Genomic DNA, 24,118 nt, shown 5'->3' with positions numbered 1-24,118 from the left:
TCGCGCCACTGCACTCCAGCCTGGGCCACAGAGAGAGATTCTGTCACAAAACAAAACTAAACAAAACAAAAAAGAAAGGATAACCAAATTATGATAATTTCATACAACGGACTACCACTCAGCGATAAAAGAGTTGATTGATCCACGTAAGAACGTGAATGAATGTGAAAATAAGTAAGCTGAGTGAAGGAAACCAAACAAAAAACCAAGTACTTACAGTAGGAACCCATTTTTCTTAAGTTCTAGAAAATGAAAACTTATCTATATTGACAGAAAGCAGACCAGTGATTGGCCCAGGCAGAGTGGAGCAGGAGACAGGGATTATGAAAGGGTACTGGGAAATTTTGGGTGATCATCATTTTGGTTTGGTAATAGTTTCATGTGTATGTGTGGGTATATGCACATATATGTCAAAATCCATCAAACTGTACACCTTAAATATGTGCATGTGTATGTCAATTATTCCTTAAAGCTGTCAAGATTTCTTAAAATTAAAAAAAAAATGAAATAAGAAAAACATTTGATGTACGTATGATATTAAAGTTAAACATGATGAACTAAACTCTAACTTACTGGACCCCTTCAGTAATCATGAACTTCTTTCTCACTTTACAGGAGAAATGCAAATAAAAAGAAAAAAGCCAATCAGAAACAAGTCTGTTTATTACTCTGTATGTAGTATATATTCATCGATACCAATTGATTAGGATCAGTAAAAGATTTCATCTAGTTATTAAGTTATTTAATAGCACATCACCTAGTAAACTCTTCTCGGCACTCCAAGGAAAGTCTGGAATGGGAGAAAAGCACTCAAAACTACAGCGACATTAAGAGTTTTAATTAACAGAAAATATATTTAGATAAAAAATTAAGTATACGGGCACTTGATGAGTGTTTCTAGGTGATCTTAGTATCTAAAATCCGTTTACTTGACTCGCAAACATTAGCGGTATTTTTTTTTTTTTTCCTGTGCTAGGCTTCAAAAATGATGGGTGTGTTTGCATCTGGGATCATCTTTCTGGCCCTCTGGAACGCCAGTACATGTACTGAGCCTAGGAGGCAGCGAGCCTGTTGGCTGTACCAATTCAGCAGTTCCAGTTGAACTGCTCTCCACTCACTCTGCCAATGCTGGACATACTTCTGATTGTATTTGTCTGCAATCTCTTCAATTTCCTGTCTTTCAGAAAGTTATAAGCCATGATGTAGTTTTCACTTGCCTGGTATAGACATTTGCAAAAACAAATCCAATGTCACCATGGGGAAAGAAGCTTGACGCCTTTAATAGGTGCTCATCAGTTTTCTACTTGATCACTTTTTCTGTCCTAGGAAAGGGCTTGCCTTGATGAATTTTTTCCTGCAATTTATTCTTCCCCATTACTTTCCTATGCTACAGTTTTGTTATAATTAGCAAATAACTCGGGTACCTCTTAGACTTCTCATATTTTCCACATAGTTTCCAACAAATTTGCATCCATATTCACAAGGTTTTGTAATGGTACAAATCCCTGGGCTGATACATTTGAAAAGGAGGTCTGTGCAAAATCATAAAGAGAATAGGATTGAATACTCCTATCATACTGTATTAGAGGGAATTGATTAACACATTTAGAAGAGATTTTTACCTCTTCTAAAACACAAGCTGATTTTTCAACATAATTGGATCAGAAAATCCTTGTTGACCTCTTAGCAGTATTTAAATACAAACTCTTCTGAAACTTGCTCTTCCTTTGGCTTCTAGAACTCCTGGTTAACCTCCTAACTTCTCCAGTCTAGTCTGACAGCACTTCTTCCTAGTTTATATGCCCCGAAAGTGAAAATGTAGATATTTCCCAGGCTTCTCTAAACTCTCTGCCAAAAACATCTCCTCCACTCTCATTAATGGTTTAATAACCCCTGTTGATAATTTCCAAATCTCTCCACTCTCCCCTCTGGAATTGCACGGTCCGGCAAGGAAACCACTAGCCACTGGTGTGCTCTTAAAAAGTGGCTAGTGCGGCCGGGCGCGGTGGCTCACGCCTATAATCCCAGCACTTTAGGAAGCCGAGGCGGGCGGATTACGAGGTCAGGAGACCGAGACCATCCTGGCTAACACAGTGAAACCCCGTCTCTACTAAAGAATACAAAAAATTAGTCAGGCGTAGTGGCGAGCGCCTATAGTCCCAGCTACTCGGGAGGCTGAGACAGGAGAATGGGGTGAACCCAGGAGGCGGAGGTTGCGGTGAGCCGAGATTGCGCCACTGCACTCCAGCCTGGGGCAGAGCAAGACTCCGTCTCAAAAAAAAAAAAAAAAAAAAAAAAATGTGGCTAGTGCAAGCTGAGATATACTGGAAAACACACAAGACATTTTGAAGACTTGGGTACAAAGGCCGAGGTGGGTGGATCACCTGAGGTCAGGAGTTCGAGACCGGCCTGGCCAACATGGTGAAACCCTGTTTCTACTAAAAATACAAAAATTAGTCGGGCATCGTGGCGGGTGCCTGTAATCCCAGCTACTCAGGAGGCTGAGGCAGGAGAATCGCTCAAACCCAGGAGGCGGGGGTTGCAGTGAGCCGAAATTGAGCCATTGCACTCCAGCCTAGGCGACAAGACTGAAACTCCATCTCAAAAATAAATAAATAATAATAATATAAAATATCTTAAGTAATTTTTATATTGATTATATGTTGAAATAACAATATTTTGGATATACACAGTTTATCCTTGAACAACAAAAGTTTAAACTGCACGAGTCCACTTATATGTGGATTTTCTTCAGCCTCTGCCACTCCTGAGACAGTGAGACCAACCCCTCTTCTTCCTCCTCCTCTTCAGCCTACTCTACGTGAAGATGACAAGGATGAAGACCTTTATGATGATCTAATTCCACTTAATAAACAGTAAATAGATTTTCTCTTCCTTATGATTCCCTTAACACTTTTCTTCCTCTAGCTAATTTTATTGTACTAATACATAATACATATAATATACGAAATACGTATTAATCATCTGTTGATGTTTTTGATCAACAGTAGGCTATTAGCAGTTAAGTTCTGGGACAGTCAAAAGTTATATGTGGATTTTGACAGTGTAGTGGGTCATCACCCCTAACTCCTGCATTGTTCAAGGGTCAAGTGTATTGGGTTAAATATATTACTAAAATTAATTTCACCTTTTCCTTTTATCTTTTCTTAAAGTGTGACTGCTAGAAAATTTAATATTACATACGTGGCACATGTGACATTTCTGCCAGGCAGCGCTGCTCTGCACCTAAAATTCAAACTGACGATTCAAACTGAACACATTAGAAACTGACTCATCATATTCCAGACCCTGCTCCGTCACAGTCAGGGCAGAATAAGCCTCAGCCTTCAGGAGACAGACACACCGCATTACATCGGCCACTGCTGTTGAGGAAATTGTCTAACAAAGCAGCTAATCCTAGGATCAATTACTTATGAATAGGTGACAGGGTGACTCTGGTCATTGTCAAAGAGCCTGTCAACATTCAGTCGTTGGCAGCTGCAGCAGGAATGTTTGTACAACTGGAAAATAACACGACAAGCATTTGACAAGAAGCGGGCAGCAGGAGTTAGGAACAAAGACAGCCAGGGTTTTGCCAAAATACTGGATAAAATTTACCTGCATTCAAAGTCAGAAATGTTAGCAGTCACACATGTAATTGTGACACATTCTTTGCAGGTAATTGAACCACCCGATGTGCCAAAATATTTTGCTCATGAACTCTTCCTCTTCCTCTTCGTCTAGACTGAAATCTGGAATCATTTTTTTACTAGGCTTTCCTTTATTCCCATATCCAAGCAACTATCAAATTATGATTCTACCAACACCCAGTATGCCACACCTACATTTTTTCCTCCTTAAAGAAAACCAGAGAAAGGAAACACAGGTTGTTATGCTTCCCCCATGACCCCACAAGTTCTGGGGCTCAGAACAGAGTAGGAAAAAGAGGTTGAGAGAGACAATCTCCAGGTTGCATATTTTTGCTGGTAACACAGCATGGAAAAGGCCTGCCTCTATGTTATTGCAGAGTAATTTACAAAAATAGTACCCCATTCTTTACAGTTTTCCTCCAGTAGAAACAACAGGTTGTTGGAAATGCAAACAGACTAAAGAGAAAGGCCCCCAAGAAACCCAAGGATAATCTGGGAAAGGCTCTAGAACACAACAGACACCATTTTCCTTATTTGCTTTTTTCTTTTCTGTCCTTCACTTTAAATCTTTCTTATTGCCTTACTTTTCTAATTCTACAGTTTCTCTTTACAGAAACTTTCCTAACTGTGTGGGTGGGCAAACACAGTTTGATCACTTTACAAGGTAGGATAATATTCATAAATGATTTTGGATTATCTATTGGCTTGCATCTGAAGAAATCATTGTGAGTTGCATATACACCAGGCATTTACGTCAACTGAACCATTACATGTACACCTCAATACTTTTTTTTTTTTTTTTTTTTTTTTGAGACAGAGTCTCGCTCTATCACCCAGGCTGGAATACAGTGGCAGTGGTGCACTCAGCTTACTGCAATCTCCACCTCCCAGGTTCAAGCAATTCTCCTGCCTCAGTCTCCCGAGTAGCTGGGACTACAGGTGTGTGTCAATACATTTTAAAACTTTTTGAGCTTAAACTAACTGGCAGTTGTCTAAGCATATGCTATATGTCAGACATTTCTACCTGGCTACTTAAATAGTTTTCTTTTTTTTTTTTTTTTAAGACTGCATACTTAGGTTGTGCAAGTCCCTGTTCAATAAAAGTATGTATACTTTTAAATTAGAAATATCTTCCTTTTTGAAATGAGAACACAGTCATATTGAGACAATGGCCTTTTTAGCATTCTTGAACAACTCGAAGTTAATGTTCCAATATGGTTTTTATAATCTACTTTTAAAAATTGTTACTTAGTTTAAAAGATGGGGTTTTTTTTTTTTTTGCCAGATTTTTGCTTGAAGAAACTAATCTGGCCTAATTTACATGCCGTAAAAACAGATTTATAATGGAAAGGTTGACACATTCAAACATAAATTGAGTTGAATTTCAGAAAAATTAACATCATATTCTCCCACTGGAATAGATTTCAAGAATTAATTAAAATAATTGCCTCAAAAATTACCAATTGGTATGTTAAGAGTACGATTCCTCCTAAGATGTTTCATATCTGGCATATCTAGATTTGACTAGATATGACTAACTGGAGTTTTTAACTCTTAGCTAAAACAACAAGTCCACTTTGGGCATCTATTTTAAGATGTAAATGCATCTGGTTGTCATAGGCTCCAAATGAAGGTAATAAACAGTAAAATGATATTGTACAAGGAAACAGGCTATAGAAAAGAACTAATATTTTAAATCAAATTTTCCTAATACATGTAAGCTGTTCATGTACTCTAAATATTTTTATATTTATTGCCAGCATAATATTCTAGGTAGTTTGCAATGTGTAGATAAGTTAGAGTCTCTTTACAGAAACTTTCCTAATTGTCTACTGATGCACAGATTTAAACAAACGAACATGTCTTTGAATCTATCCATTGTCGTTATGGTTTAGACTGACAAGCTCCACCTATTTATTGTTTCAGCCAGTTCCTTTGGTGTTTAGTTGGTGCCTATGGTTGTCTCTATCCTTTATTATTTATGTGTTAAGTAAACACTATAGCCAATAGAATTGTGAATACTACTGTTTGTTCATATGCTGTACATTTTCTTTCATCAATATCAAATTACGGAATGATTATTTTACTAAGGACATTTCTATGCTTTAATTTAGAAAAATTCTATCTCCATACAACTTTTCTGCAGCATAAATCATCATAACACACTGGCTGGGCATTGTGGCTCACTCCTGTAATACCAGCACTTTGGGAGGCCAAAGCGGGAGGATCACTTGAGGCCAGCAGTTCAAGATCAGCCAGGGCTGTATGGCAAGACCCTGTCTGTATACAAAATTAAAAGAATTAGCCAGGTATGGTGGCATGCACCTGTAGTCCTTGCTACTTGGGAGGGTGAGGCAGGAGGATCACTTGAGCCCAGGAGTTCAAGGCTGCAGTGAACTATGATTGCACCACTATACTCCAGCCTGGGCAACCCAGTGAGACCTTGTTTAAAAAGGAAAAAAAAAAAAATCTTGGTAACACATGGCTTAAGTGCAGCCATGATGCAGCAGGCAGGCACTTTTGTGTCCCTGAATACCTCCTTTAGAGAAATCTTAATGATGCCTAAGTTTCTTTCCAGCCTACATTTACCACCAAACTTGGACTAAACCACAAAGTCATTCAACTGTACCTTTACTGCACCATTCTCATGCATGGTGATGCAGTTATCAGCATCTTCGGAGAGTTGGTACAAGGCCTGAGCGGTCGCCCGATGCACGTTGGTGTCATTCGATTTCAAGTAACGCACTAGTGGAGCCACTGCTTTGTGCTCACCGAAGGCCACTCTATTCCTGCCCCACATACAGCAACGTGAAATAGCTTCTGCTAGATGATGTCTCAATTTATTGTTATTCTGTGCAAAGGAAAATGAATTGGGATCTGTGCATTGTAATGACCCTGCAAGATCATGTCAATAAGCACTTTATGTTTATTAACCATTAAGACACCAATGAGTGTAGAGAGAAGGGCCAGCTGGCTGACTACCTAGGTGATGTCTTGAAGGAACTAGTCTTTTTTAGATGGAGTCTCACTCTGTTGCCCAGGCTGAAGTGCTGTGGTGCAATCACAGCTCACTGCAACCCGCCTCCTGGGTTCAAGCGATTCTCATGCCTCAGCCTCCCAAGTAGCTGGGATTACAAGTGTCCACCACCACGTCCAGCTAATTTTTGTATTTTTAGTAGAGAAGGGGTTTCACCATGTTGGCCAGGCTGGTCTTGAACACCTGGCCTCAAGTGATCTGCTCGCCTTGGCCTCCAAAACTGCTGAGATTACAGGCGTGAGCCACTGCACCCAGCTGAAGGAACTAGACTTTTGGTAGGGTCACCCATGGACCAACGTTCAATCTTGAGTTGTCTTCTTATGAACTGAATGTAGTCAGTGCACTCAAAGGTGACCAAGCATCTGACATCAGTCATTAGCTCAAGGCTAGATTTTCTTTAGAGTAAGTCTACTACACAACACAAAATTACAGATTAGCAAGTTGTTTTGTAATCCAAATATTTAAAGAATATTGGATATTCTTAAAGGGATTCTGCACTTAACTGGGATAAGTGGACTGACTCGATTTCTCCACCCTAGGAATACATCAGTATCAGTAATACACCTTGGTTCCCTTGGCTCCTAAGAGGGAGAAGAGAGCGCAGCAAATCTGAAGACACATTTTGGGTCTTCCATTTTTCTTTCTGTATTTTTTGATGCAGCCTATATCCTTCTTTGTATATGCAATTGCCTTGTATGGGCATACTATAACTGAATCGGATGGTTTTGTGGTTATTAAGAGTACTGTTCTCTTGATTCAGGCAACAACTTGGTGTCCTTAACTGAATCTGACAGATACTCTTAGGAACTCGAAGTCTTCTAGACCAACCATCCTTCCAGGGTTTGAATGTCTGCTCTATGACTTTTCTGCCAAGTATAGTGCAAGCTATGCTCAAATACCTCTGGTCATGGTGAAGTCATTGTCTCTCAAGGCCGCTTATTCTGTCTGGCCCAGCTCTGGATAAACAATGCAATCATTGCCAAAGTCTTCCAGCTCAAGAATGCCATCGACTGAAGCTTGTTAAGCTGGGGGAGGCACATTTGACTTCTAACGTTGGCATGAACAACCACCAAGAATCATAACCATGATGGTGGTGGTGAAGATGATAGTTAACACTTACATAGTAGCGCTTGTATTTGCCACTTTACTTGCCAGTGGCAAATAAAAAACAGCTTCTATTTTACAAGGATCTTGCAATATTAACATTTTATAGTTTAAAATACACTTTCACATATGTTAGTCTCAGAGAAACTAAATGAGTTGACCAAATCTCATACCTCATTAGCAATGGGTATTAAACTTGAATCCAGGTTTCTGGACTGAAAACTCATTGTTTTCATCACTACACCATGATATCTCAGGACAATATGCATGTAAAACAAAAAGATACGTTACTTACTGTATTTGCCAGCTTGGACAACAAAGGAACAACTCCATGATCTGTAATAACAGCTAAATTTTCTTGATCTTTTGCTATGTTGGTAATGGCAGCACATACACTTGCCAAAACTTCTTTGTTATCTGATTTCAGTAAATTGACAATAAGTTCCAAACCACCAACAAAGGAACGAACCATTTCCCCAGCATCCTAGACAAAAATAAAAATAAAGGTAGTATCAAAACTAAGCCTACATTTAAGCATTTTTTAAGGGGCAAAAAGTAACAATACAGCTGTGAGGCACATCTTTGGCATGAAAGACTACTTCAGCTTAATTTATTTCTATATTACATATTATTTCTACATGTATATGTATAAAGTATGTGTGTGTACATATGTATAAGTCTATATACATATACAGTACATACAAAAATTCAGTTTCAACAAATATTTATTGAATAACTATTACATGAGAGTCACTGTGTTAGCTACTGAGGATATCAAAGTTATTAAAGTACAGTTGATTCTTACTATTTGCAGTAGCTTTGTTCTGTAAAGTAACTGCAAACACTGGATTAGCCAATACTAAACTGTTTCTCTTCGGAGAAATATAGGATTAGGTTCCTGCAAGCCTCTGGCTACAACATTTTCATCAGTTGATGGATGCATAACCTTGTTTTATGTGTATTTCTGTTTGAAGACACCTGATTTCATATATATTGTTCATTCATTCACATTGAACTCATGGCCAAGAGCATTACAGTTCATGCAGTGGAGCTTATTTAACACAGGTATTTTCTCTTTCAGGCACACCACAGCCTTCTTGCGCTTACAAAGCATAGGCAGCACCTCAGCACCACATCTGGGGGCCATTGCGAACAGTGAAATAACCAACAAAAACAAAAATCCAAAAATTATGGCACTACATGGACTGCAAAATGGACACTTGCTTACAGTATGAGAACTGAAACAAGAAGGCAGAGAATCGCCTTCTTCAACCTCAGCTGAGAACGCGTGCGTTAGACAACTCACATATTTCACTTCTCTGCGCACGTCCAAGAATGACCGTATTGATTAGGGGGTTACAAGTAAATTTGAGCAAGTAGGCAAATTCCCAAGGAGAATCTGAATAATGTGGATCGACTCTATATATTCTTTTGCCACCATGTTGCTTACAACTGGTGGAGAGGACGGGCATTAAGAAATTACAAGAATAACAAATAGCACTGGAGGGAGGAGGAGATGAAGAGACGACACATCCATACAATGACGGAACCTCAACTAATATAAAGGTTCAAGGGCTGACTCCCCAAGGCCTAAGGGACAAAGAGTTATCCAGCATGAAAGGGATTCTGATTGGACAAATCATCATGTTGCATAGATCTGAGAGTGAGAGAGAAGGTGATTTTTTTTTTCTAGTTCAGAATGACTGGAGTAAAAAATAGGAAAGGTAGCATGGGAGAAAGTGAGACTTAAGAGGTGAGATCTTGAAGGGTGTCACCTTTAAGATCCTTCGGGAGGCATCTTGGTAAAGAGTTTGGAGTTCCTTTTTAAGGGCATTAGAAGGCCCCTGAAGAGGCTGAAGTGTAGGGGGAGGATTTTTATAAATTTTGTATCTTAGAAGATTTCTCAGAATTACAGGGTGCAGGGTTGGGTGGACTCAAAAAATGGTATAGGGAACATGGGGCTATTTCACTAGTCCATATGGGAAGTGGTGACGGTTTGGGTAGAGGGTGGTGGTCTCTGCCTGGAGAGAAGAGTGTGGATTTGGGAAGCTTGCTTGGAGAAGATAGAAATGAGTGATTTGAGATGATTCCCACGTCTCTGGCTCAACTTAGTAGGGCTAATGTTGGAAAAGTTGGTTTGGTTTTGCTTGGTTTGGTTTTCTTGGGGTGGCATATGGTATTAGAAGACCTAATTTGAATGAAGTACCCATAGACGTTTAAGTGGAACTATCTAGGATGCAGATGAATGTATGGGTTTCTGGAGCTTAGGAAAAACAAACAAACAAACAAAAAAAAAGCAAAAAAAACAGGCTGGAAGTGGAGATTTGGAATTCATCAGAGTAAAGACTGTAACTAAAGCCATGCAAATTAGAGAGTGGGGAGTGAGGTGAGAGTGGGGAGTGAGGTGAGTGGGGAGTGAGGTGTGAGTGGGGAGTGAAGTGAGTGGGGAGTGATGTGTGAGTGGGGAGTGAGGTGGGAGTGGGGAGTGAGGTGAGAGTGGGGAGTGAAGTGAGAGGGGAGTGAGGTGAGAGTGAGGAGTGAGGTGTGAGTGGGGAGTGAGGTGAGAGTGAGGAGTGAGGTGAGAGGGGAGTGAGGTGTGAGTGGGGTGGGGAGTGTGTGAGTGGGGCGTGTGGTGGCGTGTGGGTTGGTGGGGAGTGTGGGCGTGGGTGCGGGATGGGTGAGCGGGGTGCGGTGTGAGTGGGGCGTGAGGTGTGAGTGGGAGTGAGGTGTGCGTGGGGTGCGGTGTGTGGGGTGCGGTGTTCGTGGGGCGTGAAGTGTGGGGACTGCGGTGCTCGTGAGTGTGCGTGGGGTGGGTGGGTGGGGTCGGTGAGTGGGGTGAGGTGAGTGGGTGAGGTGCGTGGGGCGGGTGTTAGTGGGGAGTGAGGTGTGATTGGGCGTGCGGTGAGCGTGGGGCGTGCGGTGTGCGATGGGGGTCGTGTGGTGGGGAGTGCGGTGCGTGTGGGTGAGGTGAGTGCATAGTGAGGTGTGAGTGGGGAGTGAGGCGAGTGGGGAGTGAGGTGAGAGTGGGCTCTTTGTGGTGTCCCAGGTGTGGGCCAAGGAAAAGGATGTGTCAGAAGATCCTGGAGTCAGGTCTCCTCCTTCCCTGAGGTCATATGGGGGTGAGTGTAACGTCCACCAAGCATTTGGCTCTATCACTTTCTCAAATAATAATAATTCACATCTTTTGCCTCCCAGCGGTGTATCAGGCATGGTACTAAGCACTTCACATAAGTTATTTCAGTTAAACCTCACAGGAATCATGCAAAGTGAGTATTATTTCCATTTTAGATTTTTTAAAGTGAGGCTCAAAGAGATTGAACCTTATAAACTAGATTATATCCCTCATGAAGGTAGGCACCATGTCTAAACTGAGTGATCACTAGAAACTGTAAATCTGATCATCTCATCTCCATGCTCACCAAATTCTTCCACAGCTCCCCCCTGCCCTTAGGATAAAATTCAAACTCCACAACGTTGTTTGCAAACCCTTCAAGGTGCACTCCTGGTTTATCTCTCCAGCCTCAACTTCCCTGCCTTGACACCTCTTCTCCAACCTCCCCTACACACACCCTGAGCCAGTGGCTCCCTATATGAGCTAATAATAACAACCCTGGCACTCATTCCCTGAGAATGTGATTCATTAAGTCTGGGTGGGGTCCATTAAAATATTTGTATTTTAAAAAGCTCTCCAGCCAGTATTGGGAATACTACTTTATGAATTAGTCCTTCAGGTTTCATGTCCTCAAATGTGCATGTCTCCACAAGTCTGCACAAACCTTTTCTGTCTATCTTTCTCTTAGCTTGGGAATTCCTACACATCTTCAGCTGCCAGCTAAGGTATGCTTTTCTTCAAGAAACCTTTCCTGAACCCGAAGTCTGGGTTAAGCGGCATCTTCCATCATACCTGGTTCTTATGTATTACAGCATCTATTCATTCCTCATAGTTGTGGTTTCTTTGTTTGCCTTTGACCCTGAACTGTAAGTTCCAGGAGGGCGAGGACTCTTTCTGTCTCGTTCATTGTTGCATGCCTGGTACCTATGCCAGTTTCTAGCAGTTAGTAGATACTCAATTAACATTCATTCAATTTTATTGTTTGCAAACTCATAGCCTTAAAAGAAGCTTTCACTGTGGGTACAACAAACCAAACTAAACGCCTCCTAAATGGTGAAGGCAGGACACGACTCAGGTTCCACCCAAATGGGAGGGCAAAGCCACCTTCTCTCTGTAACATGTTGCCTTACCTGATTGCTGAGAGAAGTGACAGCAGCAATATTGGTGGCCCGGTTCTCAATACTAAATCTAAATACAATTTCTGATAGTTAGGACATACTTCTAAATTCTGTTGTATTCTTAAGCTTATTTGGAAAATAGTTAATTGCTGTTCTTTGTAAAATTCTACAATAAGGATTTTTATGTAGTACTAAAGAAATTATTATATTTTCAATTGTCTTCTATACTGTTACTTTATTACAATTCTATGCATTAGGATGCTCTCAAATCAAAATGCTATAAACATGAATGTATTAACCTTGAAATATCCAACGCTACTTAATCCTGATTACCCTTTGAGGCAGTTAGTGGTGGTAGTTGGAGCAGTAGTATTTGCATGTCACAGATGAAGAAAACTCAGAGGAATTAATATGTAAAGGGTAAAATGACAGAGTGGCAGAAGCAGGATTTGATTCCAGATCTGTCTGAACCCAGAGCCCCTTCACAATATTGAGATTTGTAAATCCTAACCACATACTTGGCTCAAATGAGGCCATGCACATGTAAATTCAAAAGCAGAAACAGCAGCTCTTGGAATTTCAGGGGACTTCAAAAGCATAGCCCCAAAGCTCAACTCTTCCAAGGATCATCTTGGTCCAACTGTGTTGCTATAAAGGAATACTTCATAAATTACTGGGTAATTTATAAAGATGATAAGTTTATTTGGCTTATGGTTCTGCAGGCTTTACAAGAAACATGGTATTAGCACCTGCTTCTGGTGAGGGCCTCAGGAAGCTTCCATTCATGGTAGAAGGTGAAAGGGAGCAGGCATCACATGGTAAAAGGAAGGAGGCAAGAGATGGGAGGGAGGTGCCAGACTTTTAAAAAGACTTTTAACAATCAGTTCTGGTGGAAACTAATAGAACAAGAACTCACTCATTAGGAAGCTGGCACCAAGGCATTCATAAGGGATCACCCCCCATGACCAAAACTCCTCCCATTAGGCTCCACTCCAACAATGGGGATCAAATTTCAACATGAGATTTGGAGGGGAAATTATCCCAACTATCTCAGTGATGTTGTATGCGTCAATAGTCTCATACATTTGTCAATAACAAAATCACAGAACTTCTTTTTTTTCTCAAGAAAAATGGGACGAATTCTGAACAGATGATAGTGGCAAAGTGTTTGAATCTTACTCTCCCTATGAAAACAGTGCAGATAGTAGAGCAAAACAAAAAACACAATGGACAATATACACTATAGTAGGTGAACGAGGTATCCCCACTGACCCCAAAGCACAAGCAGACTTGGCGGGACAAACTAGCAACCACAGTGGGAAGGCAGAGGCATTTGTGAAGGTCTTGAGAGCCAAGAAACCCCAAAGGGCCATGAAATTCTCACTGGAAAGTTCCAGAACAGCAGCAGAAGCAGCTGGGAATGGACTTTTCAGGCTGTGATGAACGGATAAAACTACACCACCATAAAGTCTGATGGTGCTGGGGCATTCTGTTAGGCCTGAGTTCCATGAATTCGTAAAACTACAAACTGAAGCCTTTTCTGGGACAAAGCCCTGCACGGAAGAGAAACTACAGGGCATTGCATCATCCAAATTGAGCAAGGCAGGGACACTGGGATGAAGGACTAAGAAAGTTCAGATAAAAAGAGACGGAGGAAGCAGAGGGGCCAGAATGCACCCTGCATCACTGTGAAGATGACAATAGAATCCTGGGAATCAAGAAAGTAGCAGTGCCATCCTGGTCCACATCTCCCTTCTAAAAGACCAGGGAAACGCATTTCACTTACAAATGAGCAAGGGCCAGGTGCGGCGGCTCACGCCTGTAATCTCAGCACTTTGGGAGGCTGAGGCAAGCAGATCACTTGAGGTCAGGAGGTTGAGACCAGCCTGGCCAACACAGTGAAATTCTGTCTCTACTATAATAAAAAAATTAGCTGGGCATGGTGGCGTGCACCTGTAATCCCCACTATGGAGTCTGAAGCATGAGAATCGCTTGAACTCGGGAGGCGGAGGTTGCAGTGAGCTGAGATTATGCCACTGCACTCCAGCTTGGACGACTGAGCAAGACTCTGCCTCAAAAAAAAAAAAAAAAAAAAAAAGGAACATAAAAAAGACTCCAATTTCCATATAGAGTTATTATAAGAAATAAAAAACATGAACAGACACTTATCAAAAGAAGACATGTATGCAGCCAACAAACATGAAAAAATGCTCAGCATCACTGATTGTTAGAGAAATGCAAATCAAAATCAATGAGGTACCAGTCAGAATGATGATCATTAAAAAGTCAAGAAACAACATATTCTTGAGTCTGTGGAGAAATAAGAACGCTTGTACACTGTTGGTGGGAGTGTAAATTAGTTCAACCATTGTGGAAGACAGTGTGGTGGTTTCTCAAGGATCTAGAACCAGAAATACCGTTTGACCTAGAGATCCCATTACTGAGTATATACCCAAAGTAATATAAATCATTCTATTATAAAGATACATGCACACATATGTTTATCGCAGCACTATTCACAAGAGCAAAGACATGGAATCAACACAAATGCCCATCAGTGATACACTGGATAAAGAAAATATGGTACATATATATACCATGGAATATTATGCAGCCATAAAAAGGAATGAGGTCATGTCCTTTGCAGGGACATGGATGAAGCTGGAAGCCATCATCCTCAGCAAACTAACACAGGAATAGAAAACCAAACACCACATGTTCTCACTCATAAGTGGGAGCTGAACAATGAGAACACATGGACACAGGGAGGGGAACAACATACACTGGGGCCTGTTGGAGCATGGAGGGCGGGAGAGCATCAGGATAAATAACTAAGGCATGCAGGGCTTACTACCTAGGTGATGGGTTAATAGGTGCAGCAAACCACCATGGCACTCATTTACCTATGTAACAAACCTGCACATTCTGCACATGTATATTGGAACTTAGAATAAAAGAAAAGAAAAATAAATAATAAAATAAAATTTCCCTGTAAACATAAAAAAAGAGAATAAGGAGCAAAATCATGCTCTTATGTAATGAAAGCACATTAGAAAGACATGCCTACAAAACAGATGAAAACTGTAAGATAAAATTTCAATAGGAGCTAAAGGAAAATAATAAAAGCAATGAGGGAAAAACCTAAATTAGAATTGCTGAAGTTGTAATTAGGTGATTAATTTGAAAAGCAACTTTTTAAAAGACAGATGAAAGACATCCACAAAGAATTAAATATAAAATAAAAATGTATTTTTGAAATGAAGAGTGAACTAGAAGGAGCACAAGAACAAATAAATATAATGGATAATCTTTTTCAACAGAAGATGTGAAAACTGAAAGATAATGTAAAAATAGTTAACAAAAAATTCAAGGCAACAAATAGGCAGAGAAGATCTAACACATGTATGTAAGAGTCCCCAAGAAAGAAGACAAACCTCTACAATAGGGCATATTTTAAAATCTAGAATAAAAAAATCTTTCTCCTGAAATAAATAAAACCTGAAAGTATATTGAAAAAGTTATATATTTGGAAAAATTGGCCCAGAATGGGGTAATATAAAGATATATTCTGGTATAACTTCTGGACTTTAAAAAAAAAAATTCTATAATCAGTCAAGCAAAAAGACCAAGTCACTTTTTTTTTTTTTTTTTTTTTTTTTTGAGATGGGGTTTTGCTCTTTTGCCCAGGCCAGAGTGAACTGGCATGATCTCAGCTCACTGCAACCTCCGCCCCCCAGGTTCAAGTGATTCTCCTGCCTCAGCCTCCCGAGTAGCTGGGATTACAGGCGCATGACACCACGCCCAGCTAATTTTTGTATTTTTAGTAGAGATGGGGTTTCACCATATTGGCCAGGCTGGTCCCGAACTCTTGACCTCAGGTGATCCACCCACCTCGGCCTCCCAAAGTGCTAGGATTACAGGCATGAGCCACCATGCCTGGCCAACCAAGTCACTTCTAAGGGAAAGAATAAGACATTATCATTAGACTTTCCAATAGTAATGTTTGATGATGAGGGGAAGGGAGTGACACCTCTAAGCTACTCCAGGAGAGAAAATGCAAATCGATGTTCTCATATTGAGTCAAAATGACCTTCAAAGTAAAAAAAAATATATATATATATATATAGTTGAAAATATAAAACTTTTATAAACATGGAAGGTTTCCAGGAATGATGTTAACACAGGCCCTTGACTTGAGAATGAATATCAGATCTCCAAAAAGTCTAGAAGGCCATTAACAAAAGGGCTGTCAATGTCTTAAAATCCTCTATTGGCTTCATTTTTCTTCAGAATAATCATTAGCATGACATTCAGGCATTTTCCTGATTTGACCCAATCTCACTCTCTTCTCTCCCAGTCTTCTCTTTGGCATAATCTACACTCCAGCCTTCTGGGATACTGTCTCCTAAAGTCGCCGGTTCCTGTACATCTTTGAATCTCTTATTTTCTTTACTGGGATTCCCTTTCAAACTCCCACAAACTCCTACTTAGACCTGCAAACTCTAACTCAACTTCTAATAGCAGCCAATTATTTGCTCAGGGCCCAGTTACAGGCAATGAGGTCTGAGATGATGTCTCCGAAGAATCCTCTGGGAGTTCTCCTACTTATAGGCAGGAATCATCACGGGTCACAGCAAGAACGGCAAAATCAAAAGGAAAATAGCCGGGGTCTGCTACACTTCGGTTTGTCCAAGCGCACTTTCCAGTATGCTTACCGTGTTACAACTCATCTCCTCTATACGCATGTTCCCTGGTGACCTTTTTGAGCTGCAGAATTGACTAATCCTAAAATCTGATGTGGTCATTCACAGCTAAGGGCATCTGTAGTCTTTTGTTCTTCATATTGTAATAATTTTCTTACAGATACTCCCCCCGTTTATTATTGGGATCTTCTAGGACAGAGACCCAGTCTTCTTGATCTTTGATTCTCCCTTGGGATATAGACTTATGTCTATCACTCAGTGAACATTCAATAAATATTTGTTGAATGGTGAAAAATAAAAAAGGGGATTTTAACTTTAAAATACTTAGCCATAGTTACAAACACTTAAAAGGAACAGAGTATTAGCTATGTCTGATGGAATATAAATTGATGAAATCAGTTCAACAAGCCAAATTCCAAATCAGTTTTGCTCCTCTGGAGTTGACCTCACAGCGTCTAATGACTTCCGATTCTCCGGTTGCTTCATCAGTAGGGACAATCAACCATAGCACTGGGGCCGTACTGGGAAAAATGACAAAAGTGATCACATATGCCTCCGATCCAAGAACTTCCTAAGGTACATGGTATGAGATACCAGGAGCCAAAGTCCCAGTGAGATCATGGGCACAGCTCAACAGGGTCCCATAAGGTTCCTAATGGTTCCTAATCTGTGGGACAGGGAAACATTAGGCTCAAAACCCTGCAGGTCCCTCCAAAGTGTATTTGTTTTGAAGGTGAGATTTCTTTCTTTCCTTTTCTTTTTTCCTTTTTAGATTTAAAGATTTTAAACATATGACGTCTTCCCTCACATAGTTTCTATGGAAAGGGAGGCAGTATATCGAGGATGGAAAAAGTAATTATTCTGCCAAAACTGTCTTTCACTAATGCTGAACAACTGGGCAAATTCACCACATTTTCCACCTTCTCACATGTCTTAAAAACCTAGTCTTTGCCAGTTTCACCACTGGTACAATGTTGGTTATGCACAATTCAAATGTTCATCTGTAATGGCAAAATCCTTAATAGTAACAATGATAGTAAAAATAACAAAAGGTTAAAATTTGCAATTTATAAAGGACTTCCACATGTATTATCTCATGATCTTCACAACGTTGTCTTAAGGAGGCATGAAATTTTTGTTCTATAGACACAAAGACTTGAGGTTCATGAATAGTTAGTGACAAAACAAAAAGCTGACCTTAGATTTTCTGAAATCTTGTTTAACATTTTTTCACTATACACTGTGCACTTAAGACTTGGAAGCACCCACAATTATTTATTAGATTAAATCTAGTTCACAGAGATTCAAAAGAACCTTCACTACTTATGAGATTAATAATTTTAAAAAAGGTGAAGTTATTTTTACCAAGATCATTCCCTAAGACAAACAAAAACAGTCATTGAGAAACAGAATATGAAATGCCTTCATAATGGTACTAAAGTAAAGGTTGGATGGTTAAATAAGTAGGAAAAGGTGTCAAGTTCAAAGTAAACAAAATCAAATAGAATACACAAATACGATGAAAAATATAAAACAGCAAATACATTTGGTTAAAATTCAACTAATGGGAAAAATATTGAGACATTATTTACAGATTAATGAATAAAACAGAAAACTGGGTGTTTTGGCATAGAGCAATTAAATTAATGGGTATGAAATTCCTTCTCTTGCCTCCAGCGAAAAGCACTGGCAGTTTTCTGATGAGGTGAGATATACATAATGCAACTTTAAAGCACCTACAAGGCAAGCGTAACATGACTCAAGACAAAAATTTTTAACCAGAAGAGCTATAAAAACACCGCTCTGGGCCATATAGAGACCACAGGATGCATAATATAGTATTTGAAAAAGAGTTTAAAATAGCACATCACATACAAAAAATTTTTAAATCCTACACTTACATTAGAATAGCATGTCAGAGAAGTGAAAACTGAACAGGCAAATCTTGCCCTCAAAAGTATATTTAATAAATTAAATCCTTTAAAAATTCTCAATACAGCCTATATATCCTCAAGCACAGAGAGTTTGTTTGTGTTCCTCTATCACAATAAGATCCTTGTTCTGTTCCCAGTAAACAAGTTCTACAACTTAAAAAAAAAAATTATTGCTGATTTAGACTTACCTTAACCTACCAAATGTAGTACTTCAAAAATCAAAATTAGAATATCAATTATTACCCTTGTCCTTGTGAACCGAAGGAAAGGAAAATTAGCTTGGGAAAAAGAAATGATGCCGTCATTATAGTCTAGATTTCCATAGCAAAAAACGCATTACCTGTTGATGGTAGCTTTATCCAATTGAACCACAAGAAAAGCAAAAAATAAATGGAATGGTTCTGATTTGTTTCTGCTTCCCTAGCCTAATTTGAGATAACTTTCTTAAATATCACAGATAAGTGTGATTTTTCCATTTTACCATGCCCTGTGTTGATTCTGCTTTAGATGTAATATTCCATTAATGAGGAGGTCTAAATTGTGAGGTACCATTGTGTAACCAGAGTTAATTACATGACATTCTTAACCAATGATGTATTTGGAAGAACTTTATAACAAGTATAAGGTGCTAAACAAATGTAAGTCATATACTATCATAAAATAGCTATTATTTATAAATCTATGTGTGTATATCTATGCGTATGTCTTTTATATAGGAATATATGTATATATTAAAGAATTTAAAATGTATATATATTTAAATGTCTTTCCTGCTTATATTCAGTAACGCACAGATTAAGAAGAGTAAAGTAATTTCCTGTTCAGATTCAGACAGATGCTTCTAAACAATGAGTTGTACGGATTAGGCAAAGAACAACACTTGAAACCATAATTACAAGAAAAAAATCCAACCATATGACATATTATACTCCAAAAACAAAGAGTCTTCAATTTACGAAGAGATTGTTTTCCAAAAGTTTACTTGTTGGATCTGTTACATAACATTTTTCTGTAGATATGTGGTTAGCTTCCCAACTTGGTAGATAAGAGTCTACTAACTCATAATGAATGTAAACTATAACATTATATTAACTGTAACTAATCTTCATCTTTACGAATGCTCTCCTAATATTCCAAGACAGCTCTCTGGTCTCCCTCATCCTTTCTGCTGTGTACCTTTAGCCAATTTTCACATTAAATAGTTTGCATAGGCCTACTCTCTCATTTATCAAAGTTCCTCTGAAAATAAATGCAGAGTTTAATGCAGAATTCCAGATGTCCAACTAGAGCAGAGTGTAGTGGAATTCTTATCTTCTGTGATCAAGACATGGTACTTCTGCTGGTGTGGCAAACTCCATAAGCTATTTCAGCCTCATGTTACTCTCTTTGTTCACATTAAGCTTCAAATTCAGCTGAAATCCCTGTATCTTTAACAAGTGAATTACTATACAGCCAGGACTCCCCTGTCCTGCCCCTATGGGATTTCTAGCTACTCTTTATTGCATTAATTAAGTTGAACAATTTTCATATAAAAGAGAATCTTTTAGATGTAAATTTCACCTTGTGAAACTTTTCTAAATCTATGTAATACTTAGAGAAATCAGTTGAGCTATCTGGATGTCTTGAAGTAAATAATTTATCTGAGCATTCTTATGTCTAAAACAATTCCTTTGGGAGGCAGAAAATATAGTTTTCAAGACAGTGGTTCTCAAATTTTACTCTATATTGGAATTACCTGGAGAGTTTTAAAACTTCCTAAGTTCAAATGCTATGGTTAGAATATTTATGTCTACTCCAAAATTAATGTGTTGAAACTTAATTGCCAATGTAACAATATTAAGAGGCGAGACCTTTAGGAGATGATTAAGTCATGAGGATGGAGCTGTAGTGAGTGGAATTAATGTCTTTATAAAAGAGGCTACACATAGCAAGAGGCCCTATTGCTCTTCCCACTTCTGCCACGTGAGGACACAGCAACCAATCTTGGAAGCAGAGAGCAGCCCTCACCAGACATCAATGCCAGTGCCTTGATCTTGGACTTCTCAGCCTCCAGAATTGTAAGATATAAATTTCTGTTCTTTGTAAATTATCCAGTCTGTGGTATTTTGTTATAGGAGCACAAATGGATCAAGTCACCCAAGTTGCACCAATCCCAATTTATTCAGAATGTATCCATTGGTGGGTGGGGATGGGAGCCAGCATCATGAAGATTTCTACGTGAACCCAGTGCTTGGAAACTACTGGCTTAAGAGTAAGTCCCATAGTGAAAAAATTTGGGAGCACATTCCAGCATCATCACTATTAGCAATGTGGCTTTCAGCAAACAATTTCTCTAAGCTTCAATTTCCTCATCTGTAAAATGGAGCTAATACACTTTTATTCTTCAGGATTGTTAAAAAGATACATGTTAAACATATAGCAAGATGCCTGGCATATGATAATAGTATTTATTATTATTATTTTTAGAAAGTATTTGTTACCAATAGTTTACATAACTAAAAAAATCAATTTAATGAATAGCCACTTGAAATGTATTTCATTCCACATGTCATTAACCCTTATGAATGTGTTCAAAATATATAGCTTGGATAACACCAAACATTATACTGTATATTAAATGCCACTTTAAAACCCAAAGAAGGGCCAGGAGTGGTGGCTTATACCTATAATCCCAATACATTGGGAGGCCAAGGCGGGAGAACTGAGACCAGCCTGGGCAACATAACAAGACTTCTGCTTTTACAAAAAAAATTAAAAATTAACTGGACATAGTGGCATGCACCTGTAGTCCCATTTACTTGGGAGGCTGAGGTGGGAGGATCACTTGAGCCCAGAAGTTTGAGACTACAGTGAGCTATAATCACATCATTGCACTCCAGCCTGGGCAACAGAGCAAAATCCTGTATCAAAAAAACACTGAAAAGAATGAGTTGGCAAAAATACACCCTTGACTATTATTAGATAATAAGTTTATGTTTATATACCTAAAACCACTTTTATTCATTAATTCATTTATTCATTCAGTAAATTAGGAGTCTCAGAAATACAAGGTACTATATGTTGTATATTGTGAGATTCAAAAATAAATAAAACCTAGATCAGTGATTCTCAGCACTGCTTTCACATTATAATCACTTGGGGTGATTTCTTAGAAATATGAATGCTCAAACTGGGCATGGTGGCTCACACCTGTAATCCCAGCATTTTGGGAGGTTGAAGCGGGCAGATTGCTTGAGCCCAGAAGTTCGAGACAAGACTGGGCAACATGGTGAAATCCTTCTCTCCTGAAAGTACAAAAAAAATTGACTGGGCATTGTGGCATGTGCCTACAGTCCCAGCTACTCAGGAGGCTGAGGTGGGAGGATCATTTGAGCCCAGGAGACAGAGGTTGTATTGAGCCACAATTGCCCCATAGCACTCCAGCCTAGGTGACAGAGTCAGACCTTGTCTCAGAAAAAATAAAAAGGTTAAAAAAAGAAAGAAAGAAAGAAAGAAATAAGAAGAGAAAGAAAGAAAGAAAGAAGTAAAGAAAAAAGAAAAGAAAAGAAAAGAAAAGAAAAGAAAAGAAAAGAAAAGAAAAGAAAAGAAAAGAAAAGAAAAGGAAGGAAGGAAGGAAGGAAGGAAGGAAGGAAGGAAGGAACATATTTCATTCTCAATGATACAGATTTACTGAACAGGGAGAAGACTCTGGAATAAGAATTTCTTTTAAGCTCTGAAGTTTATTTTAATGTGTAGGCAGGGCAGAGGATTACCTATCTGGATAATTTCCAAAATGTGGTGCTGTTACCTCCAAAATTATAGCATAGTGTCAACAACTGCATATATTTAGTTTAAGAATAAACAGAGAGGAAGCATGTCTGAAATGGTGGAATAATGACTTCCAAAAATCTTATCCTCCATAACAAAAAGAACACTGGCAAAAAGTGGTAAAAATCAACATTTTCCAGAACTCTCAAATTTAATAAAAGGTTTGCAACAAACAGCATCTATTCAAGAAAAATGCCTGAATCTCAGTTAGAAAAGTGAGCTTTGTAGTATTTTAACTTTCTCTATTCCAATCTCCCTCTCTCCAGCTCTATAGTAGCCTTGAAGATCAGCAACCTTGCAACCATGGAATCTGGGGAAATCTGCAGCCTAGAAACCACAGGAGGGACCGAATGGGTTTGGAGCCCCCCAAAAGCTCCATTCTAAAAACTGCCTGTATGGCAATTCCTAGGAAAAGCACCATTCACAAGCCTTGTCTTTACTTGACCTAAGACTTCACACACTGAGTAAAGTCTTATCCCTAGAGTGTTTGTTATACAAAATCAGTGGCAATTATTTAACAAACAAAAAGTTGCTGAGATGAGCATACCAGTTGTGGTAAATAAGACGCTGGTCAAAAAAATTAAAAGAAAAATCTTAGAAGTGCGAACTCTGTACAGAGCTTTGAAAAACAACATATTCCTGGGAATCTAAAATGCTACAGACATGTGTCGGGTTGTGTGCATGCTCAGAAAAGATCTCAGAAGGCCTCAGTTTCTCGCCTCTGGCTGACCTTGTGGTTCTATACAAGCAGAAGTGAAGTCTGAGAGTTGTAAACTGTAGTAATATTAAATGTATGCCACAACATGCACACAGAACCCGCATCACAGGGTAGGAGACTTAATGGTGCAAGGCATTTAAGGAAATATCTGTCAACTCATTTGTTGACTAATAAGCTGAGTAGAAACCTCTGGAGTCATGCATGACAAAAAACGCATACTTTACAGAATTAGCCTAAGGTAGTTAATAACAAAATAAACAATAGCAAAAGCAACAAGAAAGAGCAACACATACAGACCACGGGAAGGGGAGAGACTGACTTCTAGGATTTTCATACTTAATTATTTAAAATATTGTTTTTAACGAAAATATGATACATACAACAAAGGAGAAAAGTATGCCTCAAAGTATGCACCAGGGGAAAAAGTATTCAAGAGATTCTGACCCTAAGGAAGCCTGTATAATGTTGGCCTCATTAGAAAAACTTGAAAATCAGTTATTATAAATATATTTGCAAAACTATGCCCCAAAAAACTTTGAGAACAACTTTTCAGGAAGTAGTGTGCATCAATAAAGAGAATTAAATTGTATTAAAAATTAAATAGAAATTCTGGAGCTGAATTTCTTCAGTTTAGTTGAAAGCACAATAACTGAAATGAAAAATTCATTAGATGGGCGCAACAGCAGATTTCAGCAAGCAGAAGAGACACTCAGTGAGCATGATAGATGGGTCAATTCAGATTATCCAATGTGAAGAGGCAGAAGAAATGAATGAAGAAACATGAGCATAGATTCAGAGACCTGGGGGATATCAGCAAGTATGACAACATACACATATGAGCATTCTAGAAAAAAGGAGAAAGAGAAAGAGGCAGAAAGGATATTTGACAAAATAATGGCCAAAAATTCTTCAAATCTGATGAGAAACTTTAACTA

The 24,118-nt window shown here is 39.0% G+C and overlaps 1 protein-coding gene across 3 annotated transcripts in view; it reads right to left on the bottom strand.

Moving 5' to 3' along the window:
- Window positions 1-24,118, bottom strand: part of ARMC4 (armadillo repeat containing 4) — a 204,268-nt gene that overhangs the window by 47,072 nt on the left and 133,078 nt on the right. For all 3 annotated transcript variants that reach the window (XM_010381410.2, XM_010381409.2, XM_030940847.1), the window contains 2 exons: window positions 8,087-8,275; window positions 6,280-6,501 (listed from right to left, as the gene is read on the bottom strand). In XM_010381410.2, coding sequence (XP_010379712.1) covers window positions 6,280-6,501; window positions 8,087-8,275 — 411 coding nt within the window. The remainder of the gene's footprint in view (window positions 1-6,279; window positions 6,502-8,086; window positions 8,276-24,118) is intronic.

Source organism: Rhinopithecus roxellana, chromosome 11 (assembly GCF_007565055.1).
Source record: "Rhinopithecus roxellana isolate Shanxi Qingling chromosome 11, ASM756505v1, whole genome shotgun sequence".
In the NCBI taxonomy this organism is placed as follows: domain Eukaryota; kingdom Metazoa; phylum Chordata; class Mammalia; order Primates; family Cercopithecidae; genus Rhinopithecus; species Rhinopithecus roxellana.
The sequence above is the reverse complement of the archived record's forward strand: the minus strand, read 5'-3'. Positions and strand labels throughout refer to the sequence as shown.